The following is a 24847-nucleotide window of genomic DNA, read 5'->3' as shown; positions in this document are numbered from 1 at the left end:
CACATGCAGAACAAAGGCCTACCCTCTGAGGTATCTGTCTAGCCTCTAGAATAACATTTTCACTGTCACTGTCCTCCTGTTATTCATCAATTTGCTCGAGCGGGCCCAGTAACATAGTGAGCCTTGTTACTGTGTTTGGCATATCGAATACGTCATGGATAGCTTGCGAGGCTTTGCCATGCAGGCAAGATACTCTCGGTAGCTTGCAGGGCTCTCCAAGAGGATGGAGGAATTGAACTTGAGTTGGCCACGTTGGCTGCGTGCAAGGCAAACGCCCTACCCACTGTGCTATCGCTTCAGCCCAGAATAACATTTTATATATTAAAAAATTCCATGAAAGACTAAAAAATATCTGATGGAAGAGATCCTGATTTGGATTCCACAGGTTATTAATTTAAGAGATACGGAGTTCTTCCCATCACTCAGTCTTTTTGTTATTCAGTTCAGCCAGTGTCATTCTACTGGCTGGTTTCCATCCTGTGAAAACTATGCAAAAACAAACAAAAACAAAACAAAAAACCAGGCTTGCTACTCATTCATCAGCAAGAGGATAGGCAATCAATTGGTTTATGATAACAGTCGGGCTAGGTTAGATTATGTTGTGGTGACAAAAATAGCTGCAACAATAACGAAACAAATCTCAGTAACTTAAAGCAGCATAGATTGATTTTTCACTCACTCAACATGCTTTGTGGGTCTGGGCTATTGTCCAGAACTGCTGCCCAGCCTTCATATCCATAGTAACCTGTGTTCCTACAGTTGCCACAGGCTGGGAAAGGTGGCAAGTCAAATACTTGCATCAGAAGTAATGATATTCTCTGCTCTGTTCATGTTTCTACAGTTCTTTGATGTGTCTGGAGGGAGAGGCGACCAAAATCTGTGAGCAAGATCAATAACTGACTTTAAAGATTGATTGTTAGAAAACTATCAAAGAGAGTTAAAATATTTTGCAATGGTGTTCTCTTTGTTGCAGGCTAGCAATGCATTTGAATCTGTCCTGGGAGCACTAACTGTTGACCTGTAAATAATGCATAAACTACTTTTTAAGTTTATTTAAACATCTTGGTTTTTGAAATTCATCATAATACGGTTATTACAGGCATTCAGTATTCCAACACTAGTGTGAACTTCCCTCCACTATTGGTCCCCATTTCCCCAACCATCCCCTTAAGCCTGACCCCTTAGTAGGGATAAACTAATTTATTTTATATTGCTAGTTATGACTAATTGGTTAATGGAATTATCAAAGATTACCTCAGCAAAAGAATATTTGTGAAAATTGTTATGTCGCACCATGGTGTCATTAAGTCCTTGTCTGAGGGTTTACAAAGCTGTTCATTGCTAGTTCAACCTTCTGTGTTATTGTTTTTGTTTATCAAAATTAACTAGTTTCAATGTTGCTTTCCCCTCTAATTTGGTGTACTCCTATTGGGATGCCAGTATTCTGGAATTTGGAGGTGTCATGCAGCTGCATATGTTCCATGAACTCCAGATCTGTAGACCTGGGCCAATGGATGAGTTTACATGGCAGTGGCTGTGGGATGTGGGTGTGGCTGCTGGGGCTTCTGGAAGTACAGGGGTTGGGAGGATGCTGCCCAGCCCCTGCTCCAAGAATACCTCAGAGTTTTCGGCCTGAAAACCAGTGTACCAAGAATTTTCGTCTGTTTGGGATCTCTGCAGAGAGAAGTTGTGAAGCGTGGAGTTGGCCCATGGTGACAGTTCTGTGGTATAGGCACGGCTGCCAGGGCTTCAGCAGGCTGGGGACTCAAGCCCATTCTCCCTCCTGAGGGTGCCCCAGAGGTTTCAGTTGGGAGACCAATGTACCTGGTACATTTTAGTGGCTTGGCTTGCATATCTTTAGATATTTAGTTGTGAATCTGTAAAGCTGGGCCAATGCCAATGGATCCATGAACTATTTTTTAAATTGTATATAACTAAGTACTTCCAATTCCTAAATTTTCCACATTTAATTTGTCTTCTCCTCGTTTTCCTTTCCACTAGGGTTCACCCCTCCAGGAATGGACAGATCCTCTCCAGACAACAGCCCAGTGCATGGGATGTTACGCCAGCCATCCATCACAACTGGGGTCAACATCCCCATCATTACAGAACTAGGTAGGGGTGAATGCTTGCTTTGGGTGGGTTTATTTTTTTTTGTCATCTCTTCCAAACTTATAAGGAGGTTTCTTGTTCTTTTAGGTCTTTCAGCATAATAGTGATGTTTATTGGTGTTTATTGTGGGGAGGTGGGTGAGAGATTGGGTGGGAATATGACAGACTCCAAAAGGAAAGTTGATCTAGCTTTCTTCTGAGATGAATAGACAGTTCCCTTCATGTTGGTTTCTGTTTCAAAGAAATATAAGATGATAGATTTGAGATGGGGGCATTGGTTAGGAATGTAGAGGAGGTGGAAAAGGTGATGGGCTCATGGATTATTTCTGTGATTATGTTGAAAGCATCTGCCGTCAACTTCCACAATCACAATTCTCCACTGAGGGATGAATCCTCAGATTTTGGCCAAATTATTTTGAGAACTGGGTAGGAGCTACTGTGTGGTAACTCTTCATTTGATCTATGCTACTTAAATTTCTCAGGCAAAAGTCATTTTCATGAAGGCCATTCTGGTCCTGAAAATGATGGATTTTTTTAGAACCATGATCAGTGTCCTGTATAAAGCAACTGCTAACCCGGCCATGGGGCTCTCTGCTATTTTGGGGAATTTGAGAAATGACTGAGTGTTCTCCTCCCTACATGATTAATACCATGTTCCTGGGTCCCTTTACTGTAGAATGTTTCCTCTGTTATTCCCTTACTCTTTTCTTTTTCTGTACTTTCCTCCACTCCCCTTCCCCAATCCTTTAATGCTGTATCCAATTAGCTAAGCCTGGCAAGTTGCCTTTGGTATCAGTCAATCAGGAAAAAAACAGTGGGACGCACATTCTAATGATAACAGAACTGGGTAAGAAGCACTGTTTTCTTCACATCAGTATCTCCTTTTGTTCTGTTGTTGGTGTTTCCAACTCTCATCAGCTTGTTTTTATTTCACTGGCTGTAACAGAAAGGCTACCCCATGGCACTGCTTTGAATGCTTTTTATTTGTGGCTCTGGTTGGAATCGACTGCCTTGTTCTGGCCTTTCTTAATGATCCCCCCCCCCCCCCCCCATCAGTAAACCTTTGATCGCACCCATCTGACCTGGCAGTTGTTTCTAAAGCATCTTTACTTTAATTCTTTTTTTTTTTTTTGCTTAGGCCATTTTTTTCTGTTTTTTCCACCCTTTCCATGTGTCCCCCTACACCCCCACCTTCTCCCTTATATTCCTCTTCCAACACACTGTCAGTTTGACTGACATGTCTTCACAGCTCTCAGAGGAAGTCAAAGGAGAAATATAAAAATTTTAAGATAAGAAACCTAAGATAGTGCCTTCCCTCCAGCTGTTTATTTTATTTTTCCCTCCTCCTTGCACATCTATCCCCACCAGGTCCTTTCTCAGAAGTTCTGGTTCTGAAGCCATAAAAGCAGCTAGCTCCTAGGGGATCATCTTACTAAAGCCAGATTTGAGGAAGGGTACAAAGTGGGTGAGCTAGCAGAGCCAGCACTCTGACCTTCGCTCTGCTGGCCCAGAACCCCTTTGTGAGATTCAGGGTAGGCTCAGGAAGATGAAGGGCCCCCTCCTGTGATCAGGGCATCGGTCAGGCACTCCCACTATTCCCTATGACTTGGTTAATAATTCCATGAAAGACACCCCTCAGTGGCAGGTCTGAGAACTAGGGATTGATCTTCGAAATAGAGACAGCAAAAGTGCTGCTCTGTGGAGGGGTGGCTAGAGGGGTGGTGAGTAGCTGCCTTCAAATGACTCACAAATGAGACTGACATGTCATTTTTGTGGCCCCCGAATATATTTCAAAATAAGAGAGCAGGCTTTTAGCACTGTTCTTGCACATAAGGTGTCTAGAAACTAAGGGATAAATTGTCCACCGTTCAGCACTGCGTTATATCAGGACAAATTCACTTGAGCCCAGGAGCATTGCACTCTTCTCCATCTCCAGCAGCAGAAAAGGTGTCTCTTTCATGGTTAGAGATGTTGTTTAAAAACAGGAGTCTCTGAACTGCTCGTCTCAGAACTTTGGGATAGATTCTGATCTCGGTTTAGAAAATTCATCCCAGCAGCTTCAACTCAGAAACATTCGGCAACCCCTCAAGGTCATTACTGGAAGAAGTTGTGGGTGTTTTTTTTTTTTCTCTTCTTCTCCTGTAATTCATTTGCTGCCAACTAACTAGAATTATCCTGGTTTATGATTAATGAAAGAGAAAAGAAAAGCTTGGGGCCTATATGGCAGGCAACCTTCAGGCACTGGGTCTCTTTAATTGAATCTCATGAAGAAACATGGTCTCTCCCCATTTCTTCCATGAGTTCAGAGAAACTTCCCTGTCTTCACATCATCCTTCACTTGTGGCTGAGGCCCTCAGAACATGGTGGTGAAGAGTAAATACTTGTGTCTCTGAGGAGATAAAGCACTGTTCTTTCTCAGTGCTCTATCTCCTCAGAGACACAAGTATTTACTCTTCACCACCATGTTCTGAGGTGCGTTCCACATGACACCAGTCTAGAGATGCCTTTGAAGAAACACAGGGGTGCCACAGAGGAACAAGTTTTTAAAACTGTGCAGTAGGCTCTCATCTTCTGGGAAGTCTAAATAGATGGAGCTGGTCAAAGGCTCCTAGATGCCCCATGAGAAACAAGTTTGTTTTGAGCCTTTTGACCTCACTCCCACTTATCTGAACATCAACATACATATTTAGGCTTGGGTAATTTCAACTGCTTTCTTTCTGAGACTAGGTACTCTCGGACAATTTACTAAAAATCTAAGCAAGGTCTTCTGACCTCTGAGAGCCAATGGACAGCTTGGGGTGTTCATAATGCAGAGGGCAGATGAAGTGTTTAGTGTAAGAAGGACAATGGTGAGAGGCACTCAGTCACCAGTGTACAGCACAAGCTTACCAAGCACGAACTCATAGAAAACAGCTCCTTGTTTTAATTTTATTTTTGCTTTTTTTATTTTGTGGGCTGGAGCAATTGCACAGTGGGTAGGGCATTGCCTTGTACATGGCCAACCAATGTTCGATTCCTCCATCCTTCTCGGAGAGCCCGGCAAGCTACCAAGAGTATCCTGCCCGCACAGCAGAGCCTGGCAAGCTCCCCGTGGCATATTCCATATGCAAAAAACAGTAACAACAAGTCTCACAATGGAGATGTTATTGGTACCCACTCAAGCAAATTGATGAACGGGAGGGCAGTGCTACAGTGCTACAGTTTTTATTTTGTATTTAGTTAGTGTTAATTACAAAGCTGTTAATAATTGAGTTTCATGCATATAGTGCGTCAGTTCCAGTTACACCTCTAGGTCAGCATCCTTCCATCAATGTCCCCAGGTCCTCTCCCGCCATGCCTAGACCACCCCCTTGAAACACACAATTATTGTAGTTTTGCTCCTGTGCTTGGTTCTGGTGCATAACTTGCCTCTACACAACTAAACTTGTTCAAGGCAAGTTTATTGGCCAATGTTTTACCTTCAGGCCATGCCTCCTATTTCCCCCTTCCATTTCTTCCATTTTCCCCTTCTTGGATATTTTCATTCCTGGAATCTAAGATTAATGGTTTGCTTGGCTTTGATATCTTCTCTTCCATGGTATTGTTATTCTGTATACTACAGATAAGTCAGGACAGCAGGATTTTCAGTATCTGCACTCCATCTGGCTTTACAGAACTTGACATCCTTATGGTTTCTTTATTTTAGAAAGAGAACAGAAATATAGAATGATGAAATGCTTTTCCCCAGTGATGGAACATGGATTCAATGCCTGGTTGTCAGATCTTGTACTTTGCCCATCGTACGCTGTTCAATGCTGCTAAGAAAATGGAGACTAAGGCATGGTCAATGTTGGGAGAACAGAATAAATAAATATTTTCCCTCAAGAATCTGTCAATAAGGAAGCAAGATAGTGTCACTTAAAAATAATACCACACCTAGTCTTTTTCAGTTTCTTTTTTTTTTTTTTTTGCTTTTTGGGTCATACACGGCGATGCTCAGGGGTTACTCCTGGCTCATGCACTCAGGAATTACTCCTGGCGGTGCTCGGGGGACCATGTGGGATGCTGGGAATCGAACCTGGGTCGGCCATGTTGGCTGCGTGCAAGGCAAAAGCCCTACCCGCTGTGCTATTGCTCCAGGAGCAATAGCACAGCGGGTAGGGTGTTCGCCTTCCAAGCGGCCAACATGGCCGACCCGAGTTCGATTCCTCCGCCCCTCTCGGAGAGCCCGGCAAGCTACCGAGAGTATTCGATATGCCAGACACAGTAACAACAAAGTCTCCAATGGAGACGTTACTGGGCCCGCTCGAGCAAATCGACGATCAACGGGAGGGCCTTTTAGTCTTTTAACCTGTTATCATTTATTCTACCTCATATAATAAACAAAAAAATTTTTTTAAAAAAGAAAAAGTTATCTAAAAAGTTACTTCCAGGGGGAAAAGTTAAAGCAATAACTCTAGGATAGCAAGTTAACTGCTGGTACATTTACAAAGAAATCAGGAGAAAAGAAAACCTCATCTCTTTTCCCGCAAGCTCGATAATTATTCCAGAAATCACAACCTCTTACCTCCTCTCCCCACACAGCTTCCCCACCTCCATTTCTTGCTCTGTAAGACTGATAATTTCTGAAGCCGAGATGGGAATGAAAATTAATTTGTCATTTAATTTTTAATAAGTTAAAGACATCTCTGTGACACAACTAATCAGTCTGCTCGTGTGTGCTGGAGGAGTCCTTGAGGAATCCTCCCATGGAAATGAAAGACGGTATCAAATGCTGCGTTTGCTTGAGCGCATCGAAGACTGAGCTATTTAGGAGGGGAAAGGGAGAATGTGGGTGTCCCTGTGCAACTTGGAATGCAGAGCAAATCTTTGCCAACCAGCAGCTGGAGACAGCCAGGGATCACCGCACCCAGGTGTCTGGCAGGTGTGGGTCTGGGCACACCCACCTGCATCACCCACACAGATCCCTTGGCAGGTTGTGAGTTGTGCCTGCAGGTGAATTTCTTCCTATTTACCCCCACACTGCTCCAATTCTCTTGCTTTTCATCTCAGTAAGTTGCTTTCTTTTGGCTAAACTCATGGTCCTGGCATGGCTACTCATGGCTGCTCATCATTGAAACATGTCTGTCTCTCAAAGGACTTGGCTACCAAAAGCACCTCTGGGTGTTTTTCGGTCATGATTCTAAAACTATACCAAAGGACTAACCAGCACTGTGTACTTGTAATTGTCCCCCAGCAGTCTGTCATCAGGCTTGAACTCACTGTTATGAGACTTTTGAAACTTGAAAGATCACATGGGCGCAGTCCATTGAGTCTAACTGACCAAGATCCATCTCCAGCTTCTTTCATGCTTTCTTTTCTTTTCAGTGACTTATTTTGGAGTTTCTCTCTCTCTCTCTCTCTTTCTCTCTCTCTCTCTCTCTCTCTCCCTTCTCTCTCTCTCTCTCTCTCCTCCCCCCGCCCCAACCCCAGTCTTTCTGTCTCTCTCTGCTACCAATACTGGTTGCCCTGTGAGCTAATTTTTATTCTTTGCTTTTTCTAGTGAATGATACTAATGTTCAGTTTTTGGACCAAGACGACGATGATGATCCTGACACAGAACTGTACCTCACACAACCCTTTGCATGTGGGACAGCTTTTGCCGTCAGTGTTCTGGACTCACTAATGAGTGCGGTGAGTAGGGAGGGAGGATTTGTGTATAAATGAAGCACCCATGACATCAGACTTCAGTGCATGGGACTGGAGATTGAGCTCCAGTAGAAAGCAACACCTGCATCTAGACGCTCCCTTCTAGATGTTAAATAATCACATACAAATATCTAATTATATATTCTTTAGGTTGGGAGGGATGAAGAGGCATATGACTATGAATAAATATATAGGGGAGCATGTGACCTGGTCTTGGAATCAGAGAAAGAGTTTCGATGGAAATAATATATTTTACGCTAAGGTCTGAACAAATGAGAGATTTCTTTTTTTTTTTTTTGTGGTTAGAGGGTATCTCTCAAGGAAGGAAAGCAGATGCCAACACATGTGATTAGGAGAATCTCACAGTCTCAAGGAAGGCAAAAAATTCTCTATGGCTAGTGAGAAGGGGAAAGGAGCAGACAGGCCAGCTTGGATCCACAAGGCCAGAAAACCCCTTTCCATGTTGTCAGTTTGTTTGCTTTGTCTATTTCTTAAAAAAGAATGAGGAAATATAGAATGGCTTTAAGATGATGAATGGTGTGATCAGTTTCTGTTTAAGGGGCTTTCAGTGATTGCTGTGTGGAGGGTCCGGGGGGCCAAATGGCAGTGAGAAGCTTGAGTAAGACACATTCTACCCTGGGTCTCAGAGTGCTGAAGGGACTGGGTGGATTTGAAAGAATTTTGTCAGTAAAACTGATTGGGCTTGAAAATAGCTTGAATATGAGCAGATGTGGACTAGACAAAATATCACAGTCAGCTTCTAGGTCATGACCAGTCCCTGTGTTGAATGTTCTCGAAGAGGCCAGAGCAGGGGGACAAGACCTGGCATCTCTGTGCTGCCCAGAAAGAGATGGGGTGATGACAAAGAAAGGAAAGGGTCGAAGAGATGGCTAGCTAAGGGAGCAAAAGCTTTTTTTTTTTGATGACCAAACCATGTTTTCCACTTTCAAAATTGAGAGTACAATAGACAATTGGTTCCCAGTTTAATGTCATCATCTTGAATTGTAAAAGGCAAAATCAGACATTAAAATGAATCATAGCCTGCAGATTGTGAAATGCTCCTACTGAACCTTTACTTATTAGATAGAAAAACTTCTTCATTGTGAACTCTCAAATTCACGATAGACATAAGTTGGATAGAATCTAACTTTTGGTGAATTCTTGAAAGAGAGTTTCACTTTAAACTATTTATATAGTTCAGAGAGTTTTTATATACATACATTTCTTAGATTGCTTAAGTAGGTTCTTCTCTTAAATGTGGTAAACAACTGATATTCTAATTATGCATTCTTCTTGTCTATTCATTAAAGGTAATCCCAGAAGGACCTCTATTTGTGGAACAAAAAGAAATCACAAAACTTTCTATGTCTTATTTAGATGATTCTATATTCTTGAATGCCATCCAGCTGTAAGCATGTCTTAGTTTAAAAGTCAGAATTCTGGGTTTTAAAATAATTATGAAGCAACATTCATTTGAATTCAGGCTGTCTGACCCTCATGCCATTCCACTGCTTTTCATGCCTAGCACGAGAGGCAGGCCTGAGAGAAAACCACTCTAGGTTTCCTTGGTACTTTTCTGATGTCCTGATGTCAGCCTAACTCTTCTACCTGCTCAGGATTTAGGATTTAGTTCAAACCATTTAATCACTGACACGGGTGTGTACCATTGGTGGTTCACATGCAAATGTGGTTGAATTAACAAAAATTGAAGCACAGGTGTCAATGTGTGAGGCAGACTACAGGATGTGCTCATTACAGGACCATATTCTCTCGAGTGTTCCTCCTAGTTTCCAAATTCAGTTTCAAACATATTTCTGTAATTAATCACTTTGGAAATTTCATTTTACTTCTGATCTTAATTAGAGAGATTTTAGAAGACCATTTGCACTGAGGAATGATTAAATTGTTTATGGCAAGTTTTAATTTTGTTTGCTTTAGAATTACAAATACTTATTCTAATAAATACATTTAAGATTTTGTTAAATCCAAATCCATAATATTTTTCATATTTCTACCCCTCAGATAGTCAATAATATTCCAAAGAGGAGCTGGCCTTTCCCCACATATTTTTAGGAATTTCAAAATGGTGGCAGTGGAATTACTGTAAATCTCTTCAGAACATGGACCCTGGGTGGGACCTTGGCAACACACATATGACACTAGTCCTGTCTGCAAATAATATTGGTCTGAACAATATTATTGAACAGGACTTTACCTCTACTCAGTAGGGGGCACAGGGTAGCCAAGGAGTGGGGGCCAGGGGAATGCACATCTGGATTTGAATTACATAGCTGTGAGTCTATAAAATCCCTGGGGATCAGTTCTCAGAAATCTAGATAACAAATCAAAGTGGTTTAGTTGGGGTTGAAATATAAGGTAAAACATTTGATAGATGGTGGCTAAGGCATGGATAACCTAAGAACAACATTTCTTCTGTATTCTAGCCTTTGGGAAGGGGGTATCAGAAGCTAATAACTCTCTTCGTAATTATCACTATCAGCAATTCCTTTCTTGGGGTTGGGACATACTCAAGAAATACTCAGGGTACTTGGGGACTATTCCTGGAAGATAAACTCTTCCAACATGGCTCAGCTTGGCCCTCAGGTTAGTTCGCTGGTGCTGAGGGCCACCAGAACTATACTGAGAGTGATCATGGCGCCAAGGGGACTAGTGATGGAATTAAGGGCTTAGATTTTTCCAGGCATGTGCTGCAGCCTTTTAAATTATCTCTCTAGCCTACGCTGCCAAGTCAGATAGTGTGAAAGGCACTTTTCTATATTATCTGATCTCTTGGACAATAAAATGTGTCAATCTGGTTTGTGTTGAAACAAACACAAGTGATTTCTCTAGTCATTAATCAGGATGCCTCTACAGTGATCTGAAATCTTGCTGTGATAGTCTATAATGAACAAGTTTAAATATGAGGTCTGGTTCAACAGGTACAACTAAATATAGGCCTTTCTGTAAAATGTTGTGTGTGATTTCTTTGCATTTTATCTGCACCCTACATTGGGGAAGAGGGGTCAGGAGGAATAAATTAGTCAGGTAACAAGGCAATATCTAAAGGAGTGAAAGGGTTGGCAGGAATATAAATTAAGAAAATCAGATTCCTCCAAAGAGTAGTAGCCAGGGGTAGGCATTCCCTTCAGGCACTGTCTCACAAGTAACGTCCCCACATCCACACATACATCTCTCTTGATGTCAATGATCTCTTTTTGCTGGCGCTTCTCCTAAAATTGCCATTTAATCATGTGTCTAAACATTCCCTGAATGTTTTCCTTCATAACTCAACTCCTGCTGCTAAATGCTTCATTTGTTAAAAGAATAATGTTTTGATTCATCATAGGCATCCTTGGAAAAGAAAGGGATGTTACAGTCATGGCCTCCTGGCTTCATCCTGCAAATCAACAGCAGAAACACATGAAAAGAGGAACTAATTATATTTGAGATGACAACTAAGACATGTATTTTTTAGAAGAATGTACCAACTTGCTACACACAGATATATATATATATATATATATATATATATAGAGAGAGAGAGAGAGAGAGAGAGAGAGAGAGAGAGAGACAGAGAGAGGGAGAGAGAAAGACTCTTGGTATTTAGAACCGAAACTGGCATATGAGTCTTGATTTCTTTTCTCTGCATCCATGCTTTCCCCTTCCCTCAGCCCCAGGTGCATTCTACCTGAGGCTTCCCTAGAAAAAGAAGGCAAGGCATGATGGTAGCCCTGCCATTCAATGTGTTTCCTTAATCTCTCTGTGTCTTGGTTTTTTATATTTAAAATAATAGAAAATTTAGTGGCTATAGTAATAGTTTTTACCTTATAGGAGTTTAGTGATAAAATGAGTTAAGTTTTTACTTTGAAATTTTATATATTTAATTATCCTAAGATGTTAAAGTTGATTGTACAGCTCAGGTAGTTTGGCGCAGGTCCCTTGCAAATATCCAGGGTTCTTTGACTCATATATGACTGCTCTCATTCTGTCCCTTGCTACCTGCTCACCTCCAGTGTCTCATGGCCTGGTTTTGTTCCTACACCATATTCTACTCAGTATACACTCTCCTACTTTAAAATCTGCATCTGAAACCTGTGGTCTGTGTCCCCTGTTGGGGATGGCTGCTCTGTCACTTGTGGCTGGGTCTCTCTAGGACGGTATCCCAGGAGTTCCCTGCCCCCTCAGCTCTCCTTAGTTTCTGGTACGGCCACATGCACGCGAATGAGATCTTTGCTTTCCTACTAACTGTCTGGGTATAGGCGAGGGGGCAAAGAACTCTGAGTTAAGGTTTCATTTTTCATTTCATTTCTTTGTTAAATTAGGTTTTTGAGCCACACCTGGCAGTGGTCAGTGCTTATTTCTGGATTTTTGCTTAGGGATCACTCTTGGTGGAGCAGAGGAACCATAAGTGATGTCAGGGATTAAACACCACTTGGCCACGTGCAAACCAAGCACGAACCCTGAGTTAAGGTTTTTGGGTGGTTTGTTTGAATGCTTATCAGACGATGCCTTTGCTGTGACGGATCAGTGCGTTAATTGGGCACTTACTAAATGCAAAGCACTAGTCTCCATTTGTGAAAATTCAGAAGTGAAGAGGAAACATGAAGGCCCTGTGTGCATGTTTTTCTTCTAAACTTTCAAGTGGGCAGTAACTCGCAAAGGAATGGTAACTATGTGGTGAATAAATGAATAATGTCCAAGAAGGATCATTGACTTGACACCGTCCATGAACATGAATGCGTGTGGAGACTTGTTCTAGCCACCATGGCAAACATAAAACTTTCTTAGGAGGAAACTATGAGCCTAACATTGAAAAATCAAAAGAGAGGATTTGGCATTAAGTAAGACTAGCTTTGGTTTGGTTTGTCAAAGGGAACAACTGAAGGCCATTAGGGTTAGAATGTGGTTAAGTTCTAAGTCAGGAATTAGACACTTTAATCTTGCTTAATTTATATGCTTTATTTTTTTTCCGGAACTACCAGCCTCTTTATGGTGCCATTGCTGTCTCTGTGTGTTTGCTGGTGTGATAAGCCCTTTACTAGGTTGATTCCTAAAGAGGAATTTCTGGTTATTTTTTTTATCATCTGACACCATATCTTTGTGTATTCACTTTAGAAAAAATTAAGAGAGTCACTTCAAAATACTGCCATAGGCTTAGCTAAACATCACGGTCCTAGTAGTACATTTATTACATAGGAAGTCTTAAAATAGCACCTGACAGGGCTACCCATCTCATTGACAGACTCTGCATTTCCTCATATGTTTGATTTTAAATGGGCTTTGTTAACTTACATGTTTTAATTGTAGCATAGATATAATATTTTCCCTTACAAAAAATCACAATTACATAACAATTGGGTTTTTAGCTTCTTTTGATTAGGGTCATGTAGTATTTTCAGTAATTTGTGAGTGTTGAACCAGTACTCCCTTTAGCTGTCCATGACCTGTTACATTCCACTGGCTTATTACATTCACCCCACTAGGCACTACTTGACCTGCCTTTACCAGCTATCAGATTCTATTTTGTGAGCCTGCCTTACAATACCCTGTGGTTTGATAGTTTGGTAGTATCATCAGTGTTCTGACCATTCATTCATCCTCTGAGTCAATCAGAAGGATGAACACAAAATGCCCATTTTTCCCCTGAGCTCTTAGTTTCCCCAAACTGACATCAACAATAGTGAACCCTCAATGATGAAAGAAAGGTACAAAGACAAACAATACTGGGGAGAAATAAAAACGTCATCTAGGAGTTAGTGAGTTCTAATACACATAGCTTGATAGTGTTTGTCATAGTATTAGAAAATAAGGTCTCATGAACTTTTAAGTTGTCAGGGTATACTTAATCTGAAAAAATAAAGAAATATCTGTATCATAACCGTAACCATGTAAAGAGGTCAGATAAACACTCCTCCCCACTTCTGCAAGTGTACCTGAAATCTGAGAAGTCTTACAACTCCTGAGCAGGTATGATCCTGAGAGAGACGCCCTACTGCTGAATCATCCAGTATCCAAAGAGAAACTCCAGTGAGCATTTTATGCTCAGGGTGCCTTTGCTTTGACCACTGCCCCACAATGCCCATGACTGAGGTTTGCCTGTGCAGTGAGTTAGTATTGCATGGTAAAGGTAAGGATGCATGAACATGCAGCACGGGGCGATAGATTAGAACTTAAAGCTTTGAGTCCCAGCTCACCAGAAACTCTTGCATGCCTTCCCACTCGCTGAGACTAGTTGGGTACAACTGCTGTTGGGAACTATGTTATCCACCCCACACTGTTTAAGGTAAAGACAAACATAAATGAAAATCTTCCACTGAGGAGACAGTTGTTTAAGATTAATTATAACTACAAATGAGTAGATTTTCTTATTTATTTTTATTTTGCTTTGGGGGCCACACCTAGTAGTGTTTAAAGGTTAATCCTGGTTCTGCACTCAAGAATCACTCCTGGCAGGCTTGGGGGGAACATACGGCATGACGGGGACTGAAACCAGGTCAACCACATGCAAGGCAAGCGCCTTACTTGCTGTACTACCGCTCTGGCACTGAGTGGATTTCTTATCAGTTTATATGTTCATCTATGTGTATGAACATATTCACATGTGTACTAAGACTTTCACACACATGTATCTGTATATAGAAGGATGATAGATCACATAGGTATACATATACACCTATATAAATACATTGGGTGATAAGATTTTGGAAACTAGGTAGTAGAAGAAATATTTCTGTATTCTCTTCTCTTTTGTCAGAGAGCTGACCTCTTTTTGCCAGCAGTAACTGAACTTATGTGGATACAAATAGAGTATATATATATACAAAAGTAAAGTAAAGTAAAGTAAAGTAAAGTAAAGGCCCTCCCGTTGTTCGTCGATTTGCCGGAGCGGGCCCAGTAACGTCTCCATTGGAGACTTTGTTGTTACTGTGTTTGGCATATCGAATACTCTCGGTAGCTTGCCGGGCTCTCCGAGAGGGGTGGAGGAATCGAACTCGGGTCGGCATGTTGGCTGCGTGCAAGGCAAACGCCCTGCTGCTGTGCTATCGCTCTAGCCCAATTGATATAATTGTCAATTATATTGACAATTGATATAATTGTCTGGATGGTGGCCCCGATTAAACTGTACTTTCATTAAGTGTTGAGCACTTACAGTATGCTACAGAAAAGACCAAGCTTTCGGTCATTGTGAGCTAACTTAGCACCGTGTGCTATCAGCTGCACAAACAAATGACTCCTCTGCAGTTCCTTTCCTTAAACTTCACTCAAGAGCTGTTTCAACTGCTAACACCAAGACAGAATATCCGCAGGCTGTCCTGAGGCAGCTGAGCCTGCTCCTGTGTCAGCGTGGTGAGCAGTGTTTTGTTCTGTTGGACTCAGAACATCCTGCCACTGTCACATCAAACCAGGCAGGCTTGGGCTGGTGGGGGGGGGGAGGGGGCGGAGGAGGGCAGGAAAGGGGAGAGTTCTCATCCCTGATGAACGAAAAACGCTAAAAATAAAAAATCTACACCATGAAAACTAGCAAATATAAAAAATGGCAGCTATGACATGGAAAATGACAATTTTAGAGCAATTATAAACGAAAGGCAAAGTGCCATTAAAGTTAAGGCAATGTTATTAAAAGATGTGTTAATTTTCAGTTAAATTTTCTATAAAAGACCAATTAGTTTAAAAGGCTTGACAGCATTAACTGTGAAACATAAGCTCTGGTAATTATATGTTCAAAAAAAATTTTTAAAGGAGAAGAAGATGCTGCTGAGTGTTGGAGACACAGGCAGGGGAGAGGGGTCTGTCTGGGGTGGGCTAGATGGCGCTGCCTGCTCAGGCTTCCTTACTGGGACCAGATTTTTTTTTCTCCCCAAGCATTTTGTGGTTTCCCATTTCACTGTCCACTTACAGGACCTGAGAGTGATCAAAACAGAGATCAGAGGGCCACCCCTGTGATCTGGGTCAGCTCTCAGATATCAGAACTAAAAACACAGAGGCCCAGGAAGTGTTTTAGATCTCATTGCTTTCCAACCCGCCCCCCCCCCCCAAAAAAAAACAACCTTTTATTTATCTAGTGCTATTTGTGCAATAGAAGTTATACAAAGCATCTCATTTAACACATCTGTAAATTGGGTGCTTTTTAAAAATCCCCCTTACATGTATGAGGCATTTGAAGCATTGAAACATTACAGATTCCTCCCATCTTCACAGGGATTGCATCCTACCTTCACAGGCAGGACAGGGAGTTAAAAGCATACTGAGTTCTGGAATCTGTACACATAATCAAAGACCAAGTGTAGAATTGTGGTGTTGGAGATGGGAAAGGGAATTCCTATATCCTATAGTCTTCCCAGGTTCCAGACAATAAACTGAACCCTATTTTGGCTCTTCCCAATATTTAAGTGACTCATTCCAAACAGTTCTAGCTGCCACATCCTCCACAAGAATAGTGATTAGTAGCTGACATACGAATAGGATGTCAGTATTCCCCACAATGCTGTGCAACAACTTTCTAGGCATAAATTTGGCTCTGGATATGATGCTTAGTTGCAGAATGCTGTATGCTATATTGAAACAATACCCTACCATGAGAAGAAGTACATGCTTTCCATGTAACTAATTTAACACCTTTTTGTAGGGAAAACATTCTCTTCCTAAAAAATTGCACAACTCACAAAAAGACCTTGATAGATGCTCAGAACATGCAATGCTGACAGTACAGGCAATGTGTGGCATATGATGGTTCAGTTGATGTGGGGGTCTCATTGATGGGAATCCAATAGTGGAGACCCTGTGTCTAGCCTAGATTTGAAGAAAACTGTACCATCTGAATTCGTGTTAGTAACTCTATGGCATTTGTATAATGAGAGAATCACCCAGGGATGCATTTCTCAGCATGCATCTCCATTGCTAGTCAATAGGTGTCTACTAAACTGCAACCATCAAAACGGGAGAGAGAATATTCTACTGACAGAAAGGCATTATTCTGTTCTATCAGAAACTGCGGCCCGGGTTACTCTCCTTGATACCTGCAGGGAAAAACTCAGGGGAGCAATATAGGCTGCAATACCTAGTCAGAGGGCAAGGAAAGAATTTAGAGTTGTGTTTCAAAGTTGTTCAGGAACCTGTGAAAGCTTGTGATTCTCCTGAAATTGTATCAGATGATGGGCAATTTTGCTAGTGGCATAGTCTTTGAATAGTGTACAATTTTAAACTAAACCAAGACCTAAGGATTAGTAGGTGCTCAATAAATGTCAGTGACTGATCGAAAAGATTATACTGTTTCAGTGTAACCGATACCATCACAGAAGGTGAAACCGATTAAAGTCAAGTCCCAGAGAGCTGACAAAACAATATCCTTTCATGTCGACCTCCCAGACTTATGCCTTCAACATCAGATCTTGGCGTATTCTTTGTTTAAAAACCATTTATTGTGTTTTTATTAGAATAGTTATCCATGTTAGGTATGGAAAATTTGGAAAGCACAGTTACATACTGACAAGAGAATTTTAATGGCCCTTATTCCGAAAATGAATAAACCAGTGTGGTTGTTTTTTAATTTTTCCTTTTAGTAGACAAATAAATGTACATTCGCCAGTTACATATCCTGGTCATTTATTTTCTTTTCAGTTAGTGTTTCAGCCAGAGCAATTTACTTGCCATTATTCTCTGTATCATGAGTTGCCAAACTTCCATAGAACTTCATCTGATCTTATTATATGAATGTTCCAGGATCCACATAGCCATTACTCTAGCATGGGTCAATTATTTTTTAGGACATTTTGTTGTAACAGAAATTAACTCTAAGAAAAAAGTTTATAATAAATGAATATTGGGTAAAATTTTCACTTATTATCTAGAAGTAAATTGACTATTCTTTTATAAATGTAAACACTTTTAAAGCTCTTGATGCATATTACCAGGTTACTTCCATAAATTCAGTTGCACCAAATACACCACTGTCATGGGCATATAAATGTTATCTCATGCACTCTGGCTTTTGAAGGTCATTTTGGTGTTAAATATATCACCAGTGTTCTATCTGCATAGTTATTCTTATCACTGTAAGTTTGTGCCTCTTGACCACCTTCACCTTTTTTGCCCTCACTCCACCTGACAACTGTTCTGCTCTCTTTTTAATTTATTTTTTAGATTTGTGAGATCATATGGTATTTATCTTTCCCTGTTGACTTATATTTAGCATATTTCCCTCAAATTTATTCATGTTGGTGCAGATGGAAAGATTCATTCCGTGTATGTGTGTGTGTGTGTGTGTGTGTGTGTGTGTGTGCATTACTTAGGATACTTCCATATCTTCATTACTATAAATGCTAGGCACTGAATGTGGAAAGTGAAAAGGTGGAAGTTCATATATCTCTTCAAGATAGTGATTTCATAGTTTTATTATTATTATTTTATAATATATTATTTCATAATGGTTCTATTTTTTATTTTTTTGAGAATTTTCAAATTGTTATCCACCATGACTGTATCAGTTTACATTCCCACCAAAGTGCACAAAATCTCTCTTGTCTTCACAGCCTACCAACTCTTTTAAAAATAAAACCATTGAACCATTGCAAATATATATATATATATAGCAAATATATATATATAAAACCATTATTGGCCGGAATGATAGCCTAGTGGTAGGGCATTTGCCTTGCACGTGGCCGACCCAACCGACTCAGGTTCGATTCCTCCACCCCTCTTGGAGAGCCCGGCAAACTACCAAGAGTATCTCACCCACACGGCAAAGCCTGGCAAGCTATCTGTGGCAAATTCAATATGCCAAACACAGTAACAACAAGTCTCACAATGGAGACATTACTGGGCCCGCTCGAGCAAATCGATGAACAAGGGGAGGACAGTGCTACAGTGCTACGAAACCATTATAACACGTGTGAGGTGATACCTAATTGCGATTTGATTTATATTTCAATGTTGATTAGTGGTTTTAAACATCTTTTCATATACCTATCAATCTTCTTTGGAAAATATTTCATCCAGTTTACAGCCAATTTTTAGATGGGATTATTTGAGGCTACTTGTTGTGATTGTTATTGAATTATATGAGCTTGATTTCTTTCTAGAAAATTTAATATATACTTCACAGTAGAAAAATATACCAAAGAAAACTAAAATCAACCAAGACTCTATCTCTAAGCAGTAACAACCATACTTTTTTATTTATCATATAGTAACAGGTGACATATCTATTTTTTATTTGGTTTTGGGGACACACTTTGAAATGCTCAGGGCTTACTGCTGGCTCTGTGCTCAGGAGTCACTCTGAGTGGTGTTCATGGGACCATATATGGTGCTGGGGATTTGCACCATGGTTAGCTGTGTGCAAGACAAATGCCTTACCAACTATCTTTTTGGCCCAATAAACTCCTTTTTCTAAATTAAAGAACCAGATGGTAAATATTTGTTTAAACTCAAAAAGGGGGCATCGGTGGTGTTCTTTCTCTCCCACTGCCCGTGTTCGGTAATCTTGGGCTGCTTCCCCCACCCTGGGGAGGTCGATGCGATGGGCAAGTGAAGGAAGGAAGGAGGACCAGGCTGGTTGGTTGCAGTTTATTCCAATCCTCTCTCCATTCATTCCTGTCTCTCTCTTCTGCCTCCCCTTGCCCACTCTTACAGTCTCATTATATTCCCCAGCATGAGGGGTTGGGGTAGCAATTACACATAGGTGTGGTCACAGTCAATAGGGGTAGAGTTCCTTCCCTCAGGGAAAGCCACTTCTAGGAGAGATTCTCATTATCAGATGGACCTACCCTAAAGCGGAATGCCCTGGGTGTGTTTCTCCTCTCCTTGTCCAACAAACATATAAGCATACATAATATAAATCACAAATCACAAATCATCCTGTTATTCGTCGATTGCCTCAAGCAGGCCCCAGTAACTTCTCCTTCATCCTGGCCCTGAGATTATATTCAAGGCTCTTTATGAGAATGAGACCCATCATTGTTACTGGTATTTGGCATATTGGGTACGCCAAGGGGAGTTTGCCAGACTCTGCCCTGTGGGCAGGCTACATTCGGTAACCTGCCAGTTTGTTCAAAGTAGGAATGAGATAATAAGATGTCCTGATAAGACGTTGCTGGAGCTGGTTTTTATAGTCTCTGAGTCTTGGCCGCTGATGGGATTACACGGCGCCAGGGGGCCAGTTGGTGGGTGTGACCCCCGCCTACTGGAATTTGGAGGATCTGGGTGGAGGATGCTCGACTCCAATTCGAGTAGGCTTGGATAATATAAATCATTTTGTGTGAATACAGTAAGAAATACCTTAAACTCATAGAATTGATCTCCTAGGGTCATCTCAATCTCAGACGACAGTGCTCAGGCCAGATACTCTATCCTATCCCTAGCAGGGTCCTAGTCTTGTTGTTACTTTTGGATCATGACAGCATTTGTCTATGATCAAACTCTTAACTTATAGTTAAGAATTGTGGCGCTTTGGCCTGGCCCATTTTGATGCCAGGGAAGCTCACAGCTTGCCTTGGGTCCATTCAGTCCCTTGTCGGCACCCTGCTTTTGGGGTGTTAGGAACTAAGGGCAACTGAGGCTTAAGTCGAGAAAGCAGATACCCAGGAGTGAATAATATTCAAAGCCAATTAAATCCTAAATTACAAAGCATAATATTAATGGTCTTCCTGTATCTGTACAAAAAGGACATTGCTTTAAAGTAAACTATTCAAAAGGCATAAGGAGAGGAGAAAGGCAATATTAACTTACAATACATTTTCAATGTCCTAGAAGGATCTGACTTTACAAATGAAAAGATACTGATTAGGGGAAAAGCTGATTAACTGGGTGGGGAGCAGAGCATAGGGAAGCGTTTACAGATAAACACAATGGAATGGAACTGCCTCAGGAGCACTGTAATAAACCTGAGTTCCTCTGGCAAGGAGGAGAGGCAAACCAATGTTAAGTCTAAAATATTTGGAGCTATATTCCAACAAATATTTAAGACTTATGAAGCCTTATAGACTCTGTTGCAAAAACTCCGTTCAGCAACTCTAGAACAAAAGTCCATGTGTAGAAAAATAGACATAACTGGGGCCCAATAATCATTAAAAATAAAAGGAGTCAGGTTAGATTTCGCTCAAAGGGCATATTTGTCAATTCCTGCATTGAGTCTTTAATGGACAGTGATCCTTGTTAATCCATCTTAGTAGATTGATTTTTTTTAAAATTATGATTGTCTACAATATTGTTACTTAATTACTATAACTGGAGAATAGTGTTATAGATTGTTTCCAAAATAAACATAGCATTATTGTATCAAGTAAAAAATTTAAACCAATTGAAACTAATATTAGACATATGTCAAAATTATTTACTAGTAAAACATGATGTCTGATTGATTTGCCTGTTGAAGAACATGGAATTTCTCTTTTTTTTCTTCTAGTCTCTGATTCTCTGTAGATGGTCATTATTTTGCTTCCTACTGAAAAACAATCTCTGTTTATTTGTCTTCAGGACTGTTTTGTTGTTGTTTTTGTTTGGGGGTCTTTGAGCTTGGCCATTGATGGAATTACACGGTGCCAGGGGGCCAGATGGTGGGTGTGACCCCCGCCTACTGGAATTTGGAGGATCTGGGTGGAGGATGCTCGACTCCAATCCGAGTAGGCTTGGAGATCTCGGACCAGCCACCACCATGCTGAGACCACTCTCCGCACACATGAAGGTACTGGCAGAGGGACAGATCCACGCGGGTTCCGGGGCCGAGATATCCAAGCCTACTCGGATTGGAGTCGAGCATCCTCCACCCAGATCCTCCAAATTCCAGTAGGTGGGGGTCACACCCACCACCTGGCCCCCTGGCGCTGTGTAATCCAATCAACGGCCAAGACTCAGAGACTATAAAATCCAGCTCCCGGACGAGAACAGTGCAGTCTCCTGCCCCCACACCTGGCTGTTCCTCACCGGGGCCCCTTGGAGGGGAGCGGGTTGAGCTTTCCTCCCCGGCCCGACCAGGGCTCCGGCAGCCAACATCTTATCAGGACATCTTTTTATGACATCTTATTATCTCATTCCTACTTTGGACAAACTTGCAGGCTATGAATGTAGCCTGCCCACAGGGCAGAGTCTAGCAAACTCCCCGTGGCGTACCAAATATGCCAAATACCAGTAACAATGATGGGTCTCATTCTCCTAAAGAGCCTTGAATATAATCTCAGGGCTAGGATGAAAGAGACATTACTGGGGCCTGATCGAGGCAATCGACGAATAACAGGATGATGAAATGAAAAAATGAAAATTTGTTTGGGGGTCACACCCAGCAGTGCTCAAAGACGGATTTCTGGTTCTCTGCTCAGGGATCACTCCTGACAGGCTCTGGCAACCAGGTAGGATGCTGGAATCAGCCTTGGGCAAGTGTCCTACCTACTGTACTGTTGCTTGAGACCCTTGTGACTGATTTTAACTTTTAGAATATCTGTGTTAACTTTTTAGGTATATGACTATGTTCTCTTAATTTTGTTTGTTTGTTTGTTTGTTTTGTTCTTGAGTCATACCTGCTCAGGACCTGTTCCTGGCTCTGTACTCAGGGATCAACCCTGGCAGGAATTAGGGGATCACATGTGGTGACTGGGATTGGACCTTGGCTAGCGGCATGCAAGGAAGCACTCTACCTGCTGTACTATCGCTCTGGTATCAAGTTTGTTTGTTTGAGTTATATTTGTCATAGGTTTATTTATTGTTTGCTCTTTTTCATATCTATGGTAAGAAACTTTTCTCTCAGTCCATAGGGTTTCTTTTTATTCTAGTCATTCTTTTTTAGTGCAGAGGCTTCTTAGTCTGATGTGGTCACACTTACTGTTTATAAAAGATTATTCAATTTTTAAGTATTCAATGTTTGATTTCCATCCTTATCTATAACTATTTCATATTCTTTTTTTTTCTCACACCTGGCAGTACTCAGAACCTACTCCTGGCAGGCCTCAGGGGGCCATATGGGATGCCAGTGATAAAACCCAGGTGGGCTACGTGCAAGCCCATTGTACTACCTCTCCAGTCCTTCATATTCATTTTATTAAAAACTTTATGAGTTGGAATATTTACTTTTGTGTCTGCTATTTTTATGTAGTAACAGTTTTCCTTTGTTATACATGTTGTTTATGTTTTTTGGTCATTGACCATGCTTTTATAATTATTAGCTATATGAAAATGTTAAAAGGTTTAGGAATATATGCTCAGTCACCCTTCTTGCTTTACTAATTTTCTAATTTAGTCTGAACTGTGAAGCCTAAAAAACTAGTGATGTTGTACATGTCACTATCACTTATCATTATCATACCAGTTTTGTTTTATGTAATTGCTAGTGTTACTTTCTTATTTTTATTATATTATTTTATTCTTAAATGAGTTGTTTCATTGTGGTAAATTTAAGCCTGTCAACATAAAGCTAACTTACCTAACATGGAAAACTTTCTTTGAAATATAAGTTTCTATTCCTATTTTGCTTCATCCTATTTGTCTCTACAACTGTCAGAAATAGATTTAGAATTGAGATTTTAAACAAGGCTGGGAATTTTTGTATCATATAACTTAAAATGCTATACTTTTGCATTATGCTTTATATATGCATGCATAATTTTGTCTTTTTTTATCCACCGTTGAGTATATGCATTATATTGTGCATACTTAATTCTCTGGGGATATGTAAACAATCTACTTTGTGTTTTTTAACTCTAGTTAGTGGCTATCAGACATTCTATAAATATACTGGGAACTATATTCTAAGTATTATTATTTAGAAATATTTAGCAGCCCTTTTTTATTCTCTAAAAGTCAGGCAATTTACATCTTTATTTTCATTCTCCTCCCTCTTACTCATTTTTCTAGCTTGTGAAAATGATTCTTATAAGAATAAGAAAATAGAAAATAATTCTTATAATGCTAATAAGAAAATAATTCTTATAATTGACATAAAATTTTATAAATTTTTTTGAGATATTTTTAACACTTTTACTCAGTTGTATTTTATGTACAATAAGTTTTGTTTCATATTTCAATTTATTAAGTATTTTAAAAGCCAGATTTGCTTAATTAAAACTGTTTCTAAGTTTTACATCATTTTGGACCCTTATATTAATTTTTTATTTAAATCCAAAATTAATCACAGGTTTACTTTTAATTAAAAAATTAATTTTCAGCAATAGTATGATTTTACCAATATTAATTTCACCAATATTAATCATTTCACCAAATTAATGTCATTTACATGCAGTGCTGCTACATGATTTTTATTTTTGAGGGCTTTTTTTTATGAAGTATATACATAAATGCTTAGTTAGTCAAACTAAACATTATTACCTTGTCTTCACAGACAATTGACAATTAATCTGTGTGTAAGATTTCTGAAATAAATATCTCCCCTCAAGACTCATTGTATATATGTTTTCTAGATAACTCTAAAGTAAGCTGATTTTTCCTTTCTTCTTGAATTTAATATTTTAAATTCACATATTTATATGCTATCATTCTAGTTATTAGACACATTTGTTTCATGAACCCTATTTTTGAGTGGGTCTGGAAAGGCTTGGACTACACCTGGTTGTGGCCAAGCCTTACTCCTAGTTCTACACTCAGGGATCACTCCTGGTGGTGTTCAAAGGAACAATATGAGGTCCTATTGATCAAACCCTGGTTGGCCACATGCAATGTATTATCTTTCAGATACCCTTATGAACCATTTTGATGTGCAGCTTTTGTTTATTCTCAGAAGAGGTAGTTGTTTTTTTTTTGTTGTTGTTATTCATTTCTTTGCTTTTTACTTATCAATTTGTGAACACTTGGTACTTATAGTTTGACCTCTGATGTTTTCCTCAATATCTACAATCTTTCGCACAAAGAAAAAGAAAAATAGTGTGCATTTTTATATATAGTTTAGGAAAAATAGGTTATGTCCACAATACTATGCTTATATTGAGGTGAATATAATTTTCATTACTACAGTTTATTTCTTATTACTATTTTTTACAACACTGAACATGAAATCCACATGGAACACATTTTAAAGTATAATATAACATGGAAATTTCTGAATCTAAGTAGATAAAAATGTACCA

The 24847-nt window shown here is 40.2% G+C and overlaps 1 protein-coding gene across 20 annotated transcripts in view; it reads left to right on the top strand.

The window, feature by feature from the left end:
• The window catches only part of KCNMA1 (potassium calcium-activated channel subfamily M alpha 1), a 771897-nt gene that overhangs the window by 726084 nt on the left and 20966 nt on the right, over positions 1 to 24847 (top strand). For 13 of the 20 annotated variants that reach the window (XM_056113556.1, XM_056113555.1, XM_056113566.1 and 10 more), the window contains 2 exons: positions 2002 to 2115; positions 7633 to 7763. In XM_056113556.1, the coding sequence (XP_055969531.1) occupies positions 2002 to 2115; positions 7633 to 7763 (245 nt within the window). Of the gene's footprint in view, positions 1 to 2001; positions 2116 to 2877; positions 2959 to 7632; positions 7764 to 24847 lie in introns of all 20 variants that reach the window. The other 7 variants (XM_056113550.1, XM_056113549.1, XM_056113548.1 and 4 more) reach the window with 1 other exon arrangement.

Source organism: Sorex fumeus, unplaced genomic scaffold (genome assembly GCF_029834395.1).
Source record: "Sorex fumeus unplaced genomic scaffold, SorFum_2.1 ptg000020l, whole genome shotgun sequence".
Lineage (NCBI taxonomy): Eukaryota > Metazoa > Chordata > Mammalia > Eulipotyphla > Soricidae > Sorex > Sorex fumeus.
This window is presented reverse-complemented; position numbering and strand designations above follow the sequence as displayed.